Source organism: Choloepus didactylus, chromosome 1 (assembly GCF_015220235.1).
Source record: "Choloepus didactylus isolate mChoDid1 chromosome 1, mChoDid1.pri, whole genome shotgun sequence".
In the NCBI taxonomy this organism is placed as follows: Eukaryota; Metazoa; Chordata; class Mammalia; order Pilosa; family Megalonychidae; genus Choloepus; species Choloepus didactylus.
The window spans coordinates 246060727-246077153 of NC_051307.1; the positions used below are offsets into that span (position 1 = coordinate 246060727).

Below are 16427 nucleotides of genomic sequence, written 5' to 3' on the forward strand. Positions count from 1 at the left end.
ACCCCCCTTCTTGCCCGCCACCCCCAGACCCCACCAGCTCCTGCTCTTGGGTAATTTATAAATAAAGGAGCTTACCCTGTTCTCCTCCTGTCCCAGAGGCCCTGGGTTGCTGGGAGGGGAACAGGCCTGCCATGGGGAAGAAAAGAGGCCAGTTTTGTTTTCTGTCTCCCACACTTCCCATTTTCTCCAACCCAGCCCATGTCCCCGTTTGAGAGGATGGAGGCTCAGAGAGGCAGTGAGGGCCCGGCCCGCTGGGGGCCTAGAGGCCACGCTCCCGACCCCGACCCCACAGGTGGTCACCGCACTCCCAGGCCCCAGCCTCTTGGTGGTAGCATCGGGTGGAGGGGGTACAAGGGCAGGGGACTGAGTTTGGGGTGGGGCCAGTTCTCCTCAGAGGGTGTGTCCCACTGAGTCATCTGTGGGATTCTAAATGACAGGGAGGGAAGGGCAGGGGTGGGGGATTAAGGGAAGGTCAAGAAGGCCTAGACTGAAGATGCTCACAGGGGACAAGAAGGTGCTGGAAGGAGCTGGGGTGGGGGCTGCGGAGGCCTTGGAGGGCACCCCAGAGAACCCTGGAAGGTGTCTGAGCAGGGGAGACCCAACGAGTGGGGGCAGCCAATGAGAGGAAGCCTCCTATGGCCCCCAGGCTGGGCTGGTGCTCCTTCCCCTTTCTCCTCCCCAAGGGGATGGGGGAATGGGGGTGGCTGGCAGGCCAAGGTGACAAAGGACCCCTGTGCCAACCCTGGATCTTTATGGCAGGCCACAGCTCCCCTGTGAAGGAGACGTGTGGGGGGTCCCACCAGGGCAATTCAGACCAAAGGCCGCTGCTCCAAAGACCCCCTGTGTGTCCCCTGTCCCTTCCCCACAATGCAGCAGATCCCTGCAAAATTGGGCCTCATGGGACTACTTTTCCAGCTCAGGCCTGGGAGCAAGCACTGCCTCTGCATCTGGGGGACCTTCGTCCTTGGCATGGATGGGGCCCCTTGTTGGAGAACCGGATGTCACCTCTCCCTGCCAGGAGCTGGGGCTAACCAAAGTCAGTGGGGCAGGGCTCTGGGCCAGCTCAGCCTCACGCCAGCCAGGGAGCCATTCTATTTCCAGCTCCCCGAACCCACCCACAGCCCCATCTAGGCAGGGCTGGGGTTCCCCTCCCGGATTCCCCTCCAGAGCAGATTCCGCTCAGCAGCTCCGGATGCTCAGCCACCCACACCAAGCTCTGCCGGTCTCAGGCCCAGCCAGAGAAGCACCCTCCTGCCCCAGTCCTGCTGCCTGGGTCCGGCTTCTTGCCCTGTGGGACAGGCCTGGGCAGAGACCAAAAGGCTAGAGCAGGTCAAAGCCTTGACCACAGGTCTGAGAACAGTTTCTTGGGAGCCCTGAGCTAAGGGTCGTGACGGGCTGGATTGGGACTGGCCTGGGAAGATCGTCCCGGTGTTCCCCAGCCTTGCTCCCCTCCTGCTCCCACCCCCAACCCAATTACTATGAATCCTCTGAGCTACATAACCAGAGGACGCTGCTCTTTTCCAGAAGTCCCAGCGATCAGATATCTCTACTCTTTTGTCTTCCAACCTCAGCACCCAGTTCAGGACAAAGGAGTTGAGGGCAGGTGGGTTCAGGGGCATGAAAAAGGCCAGACCAAGGATGAAAGGGCCTTGCCTTTTTTTGTTGGGGAACACTCTAAGCCAGGCCGGGACCCGGTGGGGAGCTGAGGTTCCTGAACATGGCACACGGGGTAAGACTGGGTGACCCGAGCCTCAGGGAGAGGGAGACAAGCTTTTCCATTTATCTTCAACATTCATTTTCCTCTCTCACTCCCCTCTCCCCTAAGCTTCAGAGAGCTGGTGCTGAAGAATTAGCTGGCTCGGCAACCTGAGTGGCAAAACTTGGGGTCCCAAGCTAGCCAGTGGTCCCCCCCACCCCAACCCAGCCATGACCCCAAGCTTGATGCTGATGAAAATGAGAAAAAGCTACACTGAAAATCAGAAAACTCCAGAGTTCTTGTATAAGGCAGCAGGCCAGCCCCAGAGGCATCTGGGAGCTCAGAGTTGGCAGTGAAAAAGGAAGACGTTTCCTCCGCTGGGAGGAGTTAGGGCTTCTTTGGGGGAGGTTTCTGAGCACAAGAGCAGAGTCTGGGTGACCCACAGTGCAGGCTCTTCTCCGCTGCTCTGGACCGAGGCCCTGGAATGACCCGGAAGGAGCCAGGATGCCAGCCACATCCCTAGAAAGCAGCAACCCCTGCCACTCCAGTTGCAGCAAACTCAAGGAATGAAATGGTCAGAGACAGTGAATGTGGAACAGAGCGGGAGGGCACATTCCGGGCCCCTCCTCCACCGCTGTCCACACTGGCGGGCTTGGGCCAGTTCTGGAATGTGAAGAACGAGGAGGGGGACAGCCGCTGGCTCGGTTGCTTCCTTCCTCCTGGGTGGCTTCCCCTTCAAGCATCCTGGATGGATCATTCCAGGATAAAGGTAAAGATAGACCTGGCTCAAGAATCACCAGAGCCCCAGAGGGTCCCCCCACCTCCAGGACTGGGCTGGCCAGAGAGAAAAAAGGGGTGAGGAGGCCCCTGGCCCCGCCGGTCAGCAGCCGCAGCCCCAGCTCTCGCCAATGTCCTTGCTGTCCAGCTGGATGTGGTCGGTGCCCTTCTCGGTGAACATGGGGCCCCCGTGCCTCATGATGAGCTCCGTGGCCACCCTCAGGAAAGCCTCCTCCACGTTGCTCGCGTCCTTGGCTGACGTCTCGATGGCACACAGGATGTCGTAGTGCTCCGCCAGGCTCTGCGCCTCGGCCAGAGGGACTTCCCGGAGCTCCACGAGGTCCGACTTGTTCCCTGCGGAGAAAGGCCAGGGGCACTGGGTGAGGCTCACCCCCAAGCCATCCACTCCCCTTCTCCTTGATACTATTTTATTTTTTGCATTTGTATGAAATGCTGTATCATAAAATAATTTTTTAAAAAAATTTCCTTGATGAAAGGCAAGCAGTTAGATGCAGAATGGGTTGAGCTGCATTTTCTGCCTGGGCAGGGGTTTCCACTCCCCACTCCAGACAGGCTGTGAAGGCCATGTGGAATCAAAGCCCCATCCTTTTGTCCCAGCTGGAGTCAAGTTCAGGTCCCCCAGGTGCAAAAATCTCCAGGGCAAGCTCCCCACCTGCACAACCCATGCTTCGAAGAATCTGTCCAACTGTGCTGGGGTGAGGAACCAAGAGAGCAAACAATACTTCAAACCTGGGGAAGCAGATGCAGGAGGAAAAGGGAGGTAAACTGCAGGCCTCTGCAGCAGAGATTCTCAAAGTGGGGTCCCTGGCCCAGAAGCATCACCTGAGAGCTTGTTAGAAATGCACATTCTTGGGCCCCACCTCCACCGTCTGGAGGCAGGGGTCAGCAATCTGTGTTGTAACAAGCCTTCCTGAGCGATTCTGGTGTGTGCAAAAGTTGGAGAACCCTCAATGTGCAGAACAGGGTAACGGAAAGCCACTGGATTACAGTCAGGAGGACTGAACTCAAATTCCAGGGCCGTATGCTCACAGGCTGTGTGGGTTTAGAGGAACGCCTTCACTTCTCTGAGCCTTAGCTCCCTCACCTAGAAATGAAGTCCAGCCAGGGCTAGGAGAACTAAATCTAAGGGCACATAGAAAATACGTATGGCAGCACGCTGCCGGGCAGACATATAGTAACTGCAAAGCAAATTTTAGCTTCCTTTCTCCTTCCCTCTAACTCCACAGTTGAATATAATTTTATAAGTGATTAGCAGGATCTGAACTGACAAGACCACAGTTCAAGTTCTGGCTCTGCTCCTACCTGGCCAAGCTCAGCCATTTTCTGAGCTCAGATTTACTCCTTGTTTGAAAAAGAGAGAGAAACAGAGACAGAGAGACACAGGTAGCGACAGGGAGACAGACACACAAGACAGAGAGACAAAGACACAGAGACAGAGAGACAGAGTGACAAAGACATACAGAGACAGAGAGACACACAGAGACAGAGATGCAGAGAGAGACACAGAGATAAAGAGAGATGCACAAAGACAGAAACACAGAGACAGACACACAGAGACAAAGAGAGAGACACAGAGGCACAGAGACAGATGCAGAGACATACAGAGACACAAAGAGAGACAGATGCACAGAGACAGAGACACACAGAGGCAAAGAGAGACAGAGAGACCCAGACACAGAGACAGAGACAGAGACAGACATCCAGAGAGAAAGAGAGACAGACAGGGAGAGTCACACAGAGACTGAGACACAGAGGATTCCACGGTCCCTGGGCCCCCCTCAATCCCAGCACACCCCCAGCCCGTTCCCTCCAACTCACCGATCAGCAACTGCACGATATTGGAGCCCGCGTACTTCCTCACATCCTCGATCCAGTGGGGCACCGACAGGAAGGAGCTCCTCTTGGTGATGTCGTAGGCGAGGATGGCCCCGTTAGCACTGCGGTAGTAGCTCTGGGTGATGGTGCGGAAGCGTTCTTGGCCGGCCGTGTCCCAGATCTGCAGCTACAGGAAACAGGAGGCGGCCGGTGAACTTGGCAGCGAGGGTCCAAGTGCGAGAGACGGGCAGATCCCTCCCATGGGCCCAAGCCCAGCACCCTGGCCGGGATCACATGAGAGGGGTGACAAGGTGGACACACAGGTGACTTCCAGGCCCCTTAGAGGGACACTCGATGGCCCAACTTTGAGGAGGAGAAGAGGACGCAAAGGGAAGGTGGCAGCCCTTGTCTCTGCCCCCTAAGGAAAGGCTATAGTGGTGGGGGGGGGGGATCAAGGGATGTGTTATGGACCGCAGGAGTTCGAGCACTCAAACGGAGTGCTTCGTGCGTGTCCATTCTCTCCTAAACACTGGGCCACATGTTGGGGACCCTGACCCAGAAGAGAACTCTGGATTTGAGCCGTAAAATGCTCCATTGCACCCGGCGATGTGGAAGGGTTCTCTCGTTCCTAAACAGTGACACCTATGAAAATGCCCCATGAGAGGATTTCACAACCAACCAAGAATTTTCCGGTGAGGGATGGATGAGTTGCAGCACTCGGATGGCTGGGGGACACAACGGGCAGAGTCTTCTCCCAGGGCCTTTAAGAACAAGGCAATGCCCATGAGCTGTCCCTGTTTGGCCTCAGCAAGGAGTTTGGGGTCTTTGGCCACCCGTGTCTTCTATTAGTGCCCTCTGCTAGGCCCCCGATTGGACATACAGAGAAGAGGTGCCTGGGTGTGGCAGGAGTGTCCGTGGCTCTCTGGACATTCTTTAGACACAGAATCTGGCAGGACAGACGCCAGATAGGGCAGAGGAAGGGGCTGGACCACAGGCCAGTGCAGACCTGGATCTCCAATGTGCCTGGACAAGCGGGCTGCCCACTCTGGGTCCTGAGAGTGGGAGATCCCTGTCTGCGCGTGAGCATCTGGAGGCAGCAGGGGCTCAGGGTGCTTAGTTACCACCATGCTTTGGTGGCTCAGAGCTTGCCTTCTCTGCTCTGCAAGTCACAGATTCTCAGGGTTCTCTGAGGATGAACACAGATGTTGGTCCATCCATCCTCCTTCCCTGGGCAAGCACTCTGGGTGCCTCTCTCTCCTTCTCAAGTGTGGAAGGGACCTCACATGTCTGGGCTAGGGACAGACGACAGAGATCTCGGAAAGTTCCTGAGGCCTGGGCTTGTGGCCTTGGCACTACCTCTTTTCCAGCCCCCATGGGGAGAAGTCAGATTTAATGAGCTTCGGGCTTCAATCTGCCAAATAATACCCCTCTTTCCTGACACTTCCTGTTTACTCCTCAGCTGTGAGAGGCTCCGAGGAACTCAGGCCCCGCATCCCACAGCCCACGGCTTCTACTAGATCATGCACACCAGCACACTATACTAACTTGGCCTCCAGATCACCCACGACTCTCCATACCCCCAAGGAGAACATGGAACATAAAAGACAGAGGCCAACAGGGAAGAAAAGCAACCTGGAGGAAACAAGCTATTCAGAGACAAAAACCTTAAGAACAAAGCTTCAATATTTTCAGAGCCAGGAAAAAAAATCCATGAAACTATAGAAAAGGAAGGAGGCATTCAGAAAGCAAAAAAACCAAACCAAACAAACAAAAAAACACCAAGTCCTTGAAAATTAAAAATATGATAACAAATGAATAATGCAACAGAAGGGCTGGAAGATAGAGTTGAAGAAATCCCTCCAAAGTAGAGAAGAAATACAAGGAGATGGAAAAGAGAAAAGAAAATTATAGGACCAGCCAAAAGGGTCCAATATCAGGATAATAAAGAGGGAATAGTAAAAACAAGGAGGGAAAACAAAAGAAATACTTAATGAAAATTTTCCAAAATTGATTAAAAAAGGCCCACTAAGCCCACACATGATGGATTAAAACAGACCAACACCAAAACATATCACTGTAGAACAAAGGGGAAGAAAAAAATAAGATCCTCAAAGCAGAGGTAAAAAAGAGAAAAACAAAAAACAGGTTTCTCACAAAAGATCTGCATGGCATTAGACACTTAATGAAGCAATGCCTTAAAATCATGAGGGAAAAATATTTCCAACCTAGAATCCTCTACCTAGTCAACCATCAGTCAAGTGAGAGGGTTCAGTGAAGGCATTTTCAGACCCGTCCTCTCTCAGGAAGCTACTGAAGAATGTCTTCTACCTAAAGTAGGGAGACAGCCAAAAAATAAGAGAATGTGGGAGTCAGGAAACAGGGGGTTCAACTTAAAAAGAGATCAAGGGAACCCAAGACAACAGCTGAGCAGCAAGCCTAGGCATCTACCAATCTGGAATAGGGCAGGTCAGAAGGCTGTGACAGCAACTTCCAGCTGCTGGTAGCAGATTAGCCCTCCCTCCATGAAAACAAAGCAAAACAAAACATACAACTGGAGAAAAATACATGAAGCTGCTGTGTTCAGAATATAGGCAACCAGCAGCACAAGATTACAATCCCTGAAAGCAGCAAAATCATGAAATGAGTCTCCGGATTGCCACCTCTCTCTGGCAGCAATTTCCTGACCATTGAACAGTGGGCTAGCATCCAAGCAGAACACAGCCGTCCCTCTGAGCTGAGGAGGCAGAGGTCAGAGTCTGGAGCAGCTGATGTGACTGGAAAGAGGAGATGTGCAGAAGGGGGCCAAGTCTCTGTGGTGGCCCTGGGCAAGTCTTTGCCTGGGGGCTGGACTCTCCATATGCAGGGCTAAGGCTATGGGAACCTTACCACAGAGTGGCTCCTCCAGGGGTAACTGCTGACCAGGGATAGAGGTTGAGCAGTGCTGGAGAGAGCTGAAGTGAAGAGACCTCATTAGCACCTTGTTTGACACCCAGAATAAACTGAGAGGTCAGAGAGGCTGTGCCTAGGGTAAAGCCTCCTCTACCTGCCTAAAACCAAGCCCTGACATGAATCTCGGGTTTGGAATTGAGCTCTGCCAAGCTGGTGAAACATTTAGGCTTTCCACATATCTCCCCTAACAAGGCATAAAAACAAGCACAGAGACCAGAGTCTAGGATCCAAAATCTCTACAAGGTATTAACCACAATTTCCGGTCAAATATTGCTAAACATGGAAAGGGGAAAATATGACTCAGAGGCAAGGAAAAAAGTAGTCAAGAAACACCAAATTGATCCAGATATTGGTTTAGCAGAAAGACTTTAAAGTAGCTATTTAAGTGTCTTCAGAGAATTAAAGGAAAATATGATCAGAAACTGCACAGATAGGGAAATTCGGTAGTGAAAAAGGAAACGTTTTTTTTTAAGTGGAAAATCTAGAACTGAAAAGTACAAAAAGTGAAGTGAAAAATTCACTGGATGAGCTTAAAAGCATATTGGAGATGGCAGCAAAAAGAATCAGTGAACTTGAAAAGTCAATGGAAAAGATAAAAACTGAATAACAAAGAGGAAAAAAGGGATTGAAGAAAAATGAACAGAGAGACAGGAAACTGTGGGACAATATCAAATAGCCTCATATTCGTATAATTGCAGTCACAGAAGAGAAGAAAGTGATAGTGGGGCAGAAAAGAAGATTCAAAGAACTAACAGCTGAAACATTTCCAAATCTGATAAGATATATATATACATATAGACTTAAAGATCCAAGAATTTCAGCAAACCCCAAGCAGAAGACATACAAAGAAGAAAACCACACCATGGCACATCATAGCCAAACTGACAAAAACTAAGGGAAAAAAAGAAATCTCAAAAGCAGTCAGAGTTTAAAAAAATTAAAGACATATTACATACAAGGAACAATATAAATGATAACTAACTTGTCATCAGAAATACTGGAGGCCAGAAGACAATGCTAAAAGTATTGAAAAGAAAAATAAATGATGAAAGAAAAAAGTTTCACCACTGAAGTGTGTATCTAGCAAAATTATCCTTCAAAAATGAGAGTGAAATAAAGATATTTTCAGATAAAGGAAAGCAGAGAGAATCTCATTGGAAAACCTGCAATGCTAAAAGATATCCTCTGGGCAGAAGGGTACCAGATGGAAACTCAGATCTACAGAAAGGAATGTGAAACATCAGAAATGATAAATAAGTGGGTAATCGCAAAGGAGAAGCATGAGTGAAATTACAGTTTTAACTTTACTACATTTGTTTAAGTGGAAGTGTGAAGTGTCAGATGGGAAGTGTGAAGTATCAGATGTGAAGTACGAAGTGGTATAATATTGACTCCAAACAGACTTTATAACTGAGGGATGCATATTGTTATGCATCAACCAATGCAGCAACCAGTGAAAAAAATAAGAAGCCAATACAGGAAATAAAATGGTATCCTAAAAAAAATTTCCAATTAAACCAAATGTATGCAGGCACTCTGCCGAGCACTCGGGCATGTGGTTGTGAGCAGAAAACGGGGGCTAAAAAAGGAACAAAAATTAGAAGAGAGAAACAGAAAAATTTCAAGGGGTAAACTTAAACCCAACCATAATTACAGTAAATATAAGTGAAATAAATGCAACAATGAAAAGGGACACAAAAGTTGTCAGACTGGAAAAAATCAAGACCCAACTATATGCTGTCTGCTTGAGATGCACTTGAAATAGAGACACAAATAGGTAAAAGGTAAAAGAATGAAAAAATGTGTATTGTACAATGAGTATTAAAAAAGCATAAAAATAATGAACAGCATAATATAAGACAAAGTAGACTTCCAATCAAAGAATTACAAGAGAGACATTTCATAATGATGAAAGGGGCAATAACAGTAAAATAACAATGCTAAATATATACATACCTAAATTTCATAAAGAGAACTGGCATAACTGAAACAAATCCATAATCATAACTGTAGATTTTAATACCCCTTTCTCAGTAATTGATAGAGTAATTAGATTTAAAAAAAAATCAGTATGGAGATACAATATGTAAATAATACTACTGACCTAATTGACATTTCCAGACACTTAACATTGCAGAACAGCACATTTTCTTCCACATAGACATGGAGTATTCACCAAGATAAATTCTATGCGGGGCCATTAAATAAGTCTCAACAAATTTCAAAATGTTTAACTCTTATAGACTATTATTCTAACCACAAAAAAAATTAAGATAGAAATCAAGAAAACTTTGGGAGAGAATTCTTCAAGATTTGCAGCAGAATGAGTTATGTGCTCCAGAAAAAGAAAAAAAAGTCCCATATGTGTAAACCCACTGTAAATAGAACATTTTGAAGATATTACTTTTAGTTAGGGTGTGACCAAATAAATCAAGATGGGTCTTAGTCCTATTACCAGAGGCCTTGTAAAGAGAAAGCCACGGGGAGGAGTTAGAAGCCAGAAGTAAGAGGGAACCCAGAAGAGAAAAGAGAGAGCATAAACATGTGACAGGAAAGCCAAGGAACCCCAAGGATTGCCAACAACCAGCACCAGAAGGCTACAGATTTTCAGGAAAAAGCACTGTCTTGCTAACACTTCAATTTTGGACTTCTCTGAGTCTCAAAACAATAAGCTAATAAATTCCCATTGTTTAAGCTAACCCACTGTGTAGTATTTGTCACAGCAGCCAGGAAACTAACACAGATGGAGCTGCAAGGAAACAATATATTGAGAGGAGAGTTATACACCTAGGAGAGAGTTTGGAGACGAGTTGTGGTAAACAGAGAGAAATCTGAGCAAAAACAAGATGATCATTACTGCCAGGAAAAACTAAGGGAACACAGGAAATGAAAAATAATGACAGCATACTACACAGTTTAGCTGTGAACAGCATTTACTAATCACTATGCATTTATTCAATCACTTAACAAATACTGAACACCTACTATGTGTTCTAGGTACTGGAGATACCAGGGGGAACAAAACAAATGCAAATTCCTGCCCTCAAGGAGCTTCTGGTCTAGCGTGGGAAACACATGCTAAAATAAGATAAGTAAAATAGAGTATTTTGGATAGTGATAAGTGATATGGAGGAAAAAACAAAGCTGTGAAGTGCTGTGGAGTGAATTTTTAGATAAGGTGGCCAGGAGAGACCTCATTGAGATAACTCTTGAGTAACTAACAATTTAAAGAAAGTGAGGAAGCTGGCTGTGCAGATATCCAATTGATGAGAATTCCAGGGAGACAGAAGAGCAAGTCCAAAGACTCTGAGATGGAAACATGACTGGTACATTCAAAGAAAGCAAGGAGATGAGTGTGACTGGAGCAGAGAGAAAAGGGGAGAAAATAATGACAGCATACTCACTAGACAGCTTAGCTGTGACCAGCACAGAAGTGTCAACTGAGTCAGATCATGTGGCACTGAACAGATCCCAGTAAGAACTTTGGCCTTCAAGCCGAGTGAGCTGGGAAGCCCTGGTGAGTTTTGAGCAAATCAGATTTACTTTTTAACAGGATAGCTCTGACTGCTGTATTGAAAACTGAGAAAGTGGGAGCAAAAACAGAAATGGGGAGCCCAGTTAGGAGGCTACTGCCATAATCCAGGGAAAGGATGGTGGTTGGACTATGACTGGAGTAGAGAAGACAGGGAGAAGTGATCAGATTCCAGATATAATTTGATAGGAACTTAATACTGATCTAATCAATATTAGCACAAAACTCTGTTGGGAGGCCACAAGATATGCCTGTAGGTGATGGGGGCCAGAAGAGGTAAAGAAAGCTAGTAAAACCCTCATCTTCCAAAGTAAGAAGTCAACAGATTATCCCTATAACTTTTGCAATATAAGCAAAAGTAACTAAAAAAAAATAAAATCACATGAACAACAGAGAGTTGGAAATGGTTGTCCCTGGACGCTGGGGATATCAGGAGACATTTTCGTAACAAGCCTCATAGAACCAACTGACTCTTTAAACCATGCACAAGTATAACTTTGGTAAAAATAAAAATGAAATTGAAAACCAACAGGATAGCTCAATAATAACTACAGATAAAGATACCCAGGTCGACCAGTTGGTGTAACCTAGGCAGTAATGGAGGAGACAGTTTTGGAAAGCAGGTCCTTCCAGTGAGTGGTTATGTTCTCATCCTACTCCCTCCAAGTAGGGGGAATGGAAGGAAAAAGAGCAATGTGGTTGGTACTTTGGGGTCCAACGGGCCTGAGGTCATCAACCAGTTCTGCACTTACCAGGTTGGAGTCTTTGGGCTAAAACTTAATTTGGTTTTTCATCTGTGAAAAAAAGAATATGGACCTGACCCATCTCTCAGGGTGCTGTAAGGGTAAAATGACAGAATCAATGTGTACAGTGCCCAGCATACAGAAGGTGCTCAATAAATGCATCCACCTGCCCATATTTATTGAGCTATTATGTAATATAATTTATTGAGGTATTATATTATCATTTGTGGCTAGCATTTTTAATAACAATGGAGAAACCAAATATATATTAATATGTACAGAGGAACTTTAATGCAAACTAGCATGTGGGAAGTGCCCAAAGAAAAATACTTGGGGCTGTGTGCATGGGTTCTTCACCTGTCCACTCAATATGGACTGCATCCCTGCCAGGAACAAGACCCTGTTGGAGGAAATGGGGATATAGCAGGGAATGAAACTCAAACACAGCTCACATTCTAGGAAGAGGAGACGGACAAGACAAACACACAAACAGGACGCTTTCAGAAGCCAGCAATAAGCACCATGAAGGAAGGATTTAAGGGCAGTGGAGGGGACCCTCTGCAATGGTGGGTGGGCCTACTTGATCCAGGGTGTTCAGGGAAGGCCTTTCTGAGAAGGAAACATCTGAGCTGAGGCCCGAATGGGGAGGCACCAATCATGGATGGGGGGCAGTGTTCTGGAAACTGTGCAAAGGCCCGGAGCAGGAAAAAGCTTGACCTGCTTGGCTGTGGAAAAGGGAAATAAAGGATGTAGCTGGAGAGGTCAGGCTGGATCCAGAGCTAGCAGATCTTGTAGGCCAAGGTAAGGAGTTGGGATTTCACTGTCATTGTAAAGGGAAGCCACTGGAGATTGTCTGATGCAGGGAATGGTGTATCAGATACCTCTGCTATCCCACCTCATCTCATCATCCATTCTAAACTCTGGCCATTGCTACAGCAACCAGCGTGCAAGTATGAGCTGCCTACAGGTTGCTGTACCAGCTAGGTCTCACTTCCTGCCATGGAGCTTCTCAGATTCTGAGCAGAAAGGTCAGGCATTCATGATTGAGAAGTGTGAGAGAGTGAATCAACCCTTGACTGATGAGGGGGAGAAGATGAGGGAACCAGGGGCTATACACTGTCCTCTTCCAACCCTCAGGGGGGTAACTTTGAGCCACAGTCTACAGGCTCCTCAGAAAGTCCAGGCATCTAAGATTAAGCCCTACTTGCCCTGAGCAGTGATCACCCAGAGAAGGAAGCTGTGCCAGTTTGGATGTATTATGTCCCCCAAAACACCATGTTCTTTGATACAATCTTATGGGACAGACGTATTAGTGTTGATTAGGTTGGAACCTACTGATTGAGTGTTTCCATGGAGTTGTGACTCAATAACTGTGGGCGAGACCATTGATTGGATAATTTCCATGGAAGTGTTAACCCACCCATTCAGGGTGGGTCTGAATTAAATCACTGGAGCCATATAAAAGAGCTGACAAACAAAAGGAACTCAAAGTAGCTGCAGCTTAGAGACATTTTGAAGATGACTGTTAAAAGCTGACACTTAAGAGAATGCCATTTTGAAACACAACCTGGGAGCAAGCAGATGCCAGCCACGTGCCTTCCCAGCTAACAGAGGTTTTCCAGATGCCAATGGCCTTTCTCCAGTGAAGGTACCCTATTGTTGATGCCTTACCCTGGACACTTTATGTCCTTAGGACTGTAGCTTTGTAACCAAATAAACCCCCTTTACGAAAGCCAATCCATTTCTGGTATTTTGCCTAATGGCAGCATTAGCAAGCCTTGTAGCCCTTTTCCTTCCTTCCCTGTTTCACTCTCCCCTCCCCCCCCTTCCCATTTCCTGGGATCCTTCCTAAACAAACTACCTGCAGGAGAGTCCTTGTCTCAGGCTGTCTCCGGGGGGAGTCTAGGCTAAAACAAGATCTGCTCTGATTTATGCTTTTAAAAGCTGTTGGACGGAGAATGGTCCTGTCATGAAATCTTGGAGAAGGCTTTGGACAGGAGGCTCCAGGGCTTGACCCAAAGGGCCTCTACATTCTAAAAGAGGGGGGAAACCCAAGCCAGAACCCCCCCCTCCCAGAGCACAGCTACCCCGCCTCCCCGCCACCCACCCAGGCACCCAAGCACAGCCTCCTCTGCCAAAGCCCCGAGGGAGGCTGTGTGCAAAGTTTAATGAGTCGGATCAGGCCAATGTTAGCTGCTTGAGAAACCGGCAGAAGGAGAAAGGCAAGTGGACTAGACATATTAACCAGGGATCCTCCTGAATCATAGATTGGAAAGGAGAGTCCTGGGCTCGGTATCCCAGAGGCACAAGTGGAACCCATCCTTGCGAATTACGTGGGAGTCCCGGGGTAGATACCACCAGACCCTGGGAGCCATTTCATCAAAGCCTCAGAGAAGCCTGGAGGTGGAGACCAGAAGCCCAAAGTCACAGATGAGAAATTCTGAGAGGCTCAGTGACTTGTCCGAGGGATCTGGATGCACGATCCTGAATTCGAGTCCGTCTGTCTTTCTGCCTTCCTCCCAGCCACAAGTGCTCAGCAGAGAGAGGCCAGGGCAATCAGGAAACCATCTAGACCAGCTGTTGTACCAACAACCATCTCCTTTCTCCTTCATGGCCCCCTCATTTTGAAAGATGGGGTCCACTGAGCCGCACTTGTTAATGCATTAATTAGTCTGCAGACGGTCATGGTTTCGGCTGCCACATGAAGACTCCATTGAACATACCATACTCCATAATCAACATAAGGTTCCTAATACCCGGAATTACGGGATCCTACCTCCCCACCCCCACCTGGGACAGCACCTGGTGTCCGGTTGGCCTTCGGGAAAATATTTGCTGAGTGACGAAGTCCCAGTGGTGGTGCCAGAGCTGACAATGAAGATGTGCCCGAGAGCTTAAACAGGAGCCAGGAGTGACAGGGAGGTCAGTTTTAGAAGGAGAATCAAGAGAGTGTAGGAGGTGGCTGAAGCCAGGGAAGACAGTGGTTAAAGAATGAGGGGGGGATGGTCAGGGTCAAATACCACTGCTGAGAGGTCACACTGAAGACTGAATGTTTTCATTAAGTCTTTGGTAAGCTCAGCTACTTGTGTCTCAGATGAGCTTTGAAAATAAAGGGCAGCAAGGATGGGACTGTCACTCTCCATGCAGAGATGATGGCAACGGTGACCAGGAACTTCAATGAAAGCAACTGGTTGATGGGCCACATGTACAGCAGTCGGGGCCCTTAGAAAAAAAATGCACTGGGGACTCCATGGTATATCAATAAAAAGGAATATTGTGCAGTGGCAAAAAAGAATGCAGACGTAACGTCACATGCCGATACAGAATGACCTCCAAAATGCACTGTACCATTAAGTGAAAATAGTAAAGTGCCTTTGAGTCTGGATCAGATGCTGTTGGACATACAGAAAGAGAGCTGTTGGGGGGGGTGGTGTTGGATATATTATAAAGTGCTTGCTTATTCATAAACTCCTTCTGGAAGGATATATATGATATGGGAAAACTGGTTGCCTCCACACAGGGAGACAAGTGGGGGGTGGAAGAGACACTGTGGTATCCTGATCCACAGGATAACCCATTCCAATTAACAATTAAACGTGGCTTAATTTTCAATCACCCCAACAATTAATAATTAGCTCCTGTATTTGCAAACCAGAGGTAAACACAACATTTTATAGTTTGCCAGGCTTGAGTACGGTGATGTGCTAATAGCCCTGAATGGAGTGAAAGCCCTCCTCTTCCTCCTTTCAAAAACAGAACCATCAGGATTCCTTAGCGTGTTAGGGAAGGTCATTCCCACTTTCCCAGTACAGGTTTCTGGCCACCACAAGTGCCCATCATTCCCAAATCACGCCAGGCCTTGTCACACTCCCCACCACCAGGCCTGATATTCTCTGTCCAGATGTCACCACCTCCAGGAGGCTCTCTCAGCTTCACCTTATTTAATGCTGCCTTGAACTCTGTAATGATTTCCTTGTCGGTCTCTGCTCTAGACTTGGAGCTTCTTGTGGACAGAGACATTGAACCCCTGCCTCCCGAGTGCCTGCATGGTGCTCAGCTCACAGACGTCCCCCTAGAACTGTTTGCCGGACTGTCTGCCTTCATGGACATCACCTGCCGACTGTCCAACACGTACAAGGTTGGTAAGCTCTAGCCAGAGCAGGGGAATGTTAGCCAGGATCTCCTGAGACAAGTAGATGCACTGCTTTTCGTTTAAACACTTGCTTATTACAGTCTGACCCCCCTAGAGTCAATGGCTCTGCCCTTCTCTTTGACATTCAGAGCTTGTTGAGCTTGCATTTCAGCTGTCTCCAGAAGTCCCAGCCTCTGTCCTCATGTGTAGCTGGCAACTTCACTGGGAAGGGCTCTGGGTCTCTTCTGGCAATGAGAGAACACTGGCTTCAGGAGCCCTCTACAAGTTCGTCCAGCCCAAGATGGAGAAACCAAGGCTCAAAGCAGGCAAGTCCAACCCTTCCACGTGTCCCTGCCTGGCTCATCTTCAGCCACCAAGCACGGGGCCCTAGACTTGAGGACCCTCACATCCTGGGAGGAGGGAAGTGGCTATATGGAAGAACAACTGGGTGAACCAAAGAATGAATGAATGCACAAGGCACTCCCTTTGCTCAGTTTACCCACCAAATTGGGGAAACGCTCATATAACCTCCCACTTCCCATTGATGGCAGAATTGCTCAGAGGTAGGTTAAGATCCCTGCTTCTTTCTCACCCCTTGCTCCCGCCTCTACCGCATCTACACCCAGCGGCCCCATGCCTGCACTGAGCTACTAGGGGCATCCATGCCGGCGGCACATCATTTGAAGACTGTTGCGCCAGCTACCAGTGAGGATAAATATCCAGGCCAAAGCTACTCACTCCAGGGCCACCAATGACACATCC

The 16427-nt window shown here is 48.0% G+C and overlaps 1 protein-coding gene across 1 annotated transcript in view; it reads right to left on the bottom strand.

Annotated features, from left to right (window-relative positions):
* Positions 1 to 1975: 1975 nt before the first annotated feature.
* RAB43 (RAB43, member RAS oncogene family) overlaps positions 1976 to 16427 on the bottom strand; it is a 34870-nt gene continuing 20418 nt past the window's right edge. Inside the window, exons 2-3 of the mRNA XM_037802970.1 lie at positions 4313 to 4496; positions 1976 to 2827 (exon numbers count right to left, since the gene is read on the bottom strand). Coding sequence (XP_037658898.1) covers positions 2577 to 2827; positions 4313 to 4496 — 435 coding nt within the window. The 3' untranslated portion in view covers positions 1976 to 2576. The remainder of the gene's footprint in view (positions 2828 to 4312; positions 4497 to 16427) is intronic.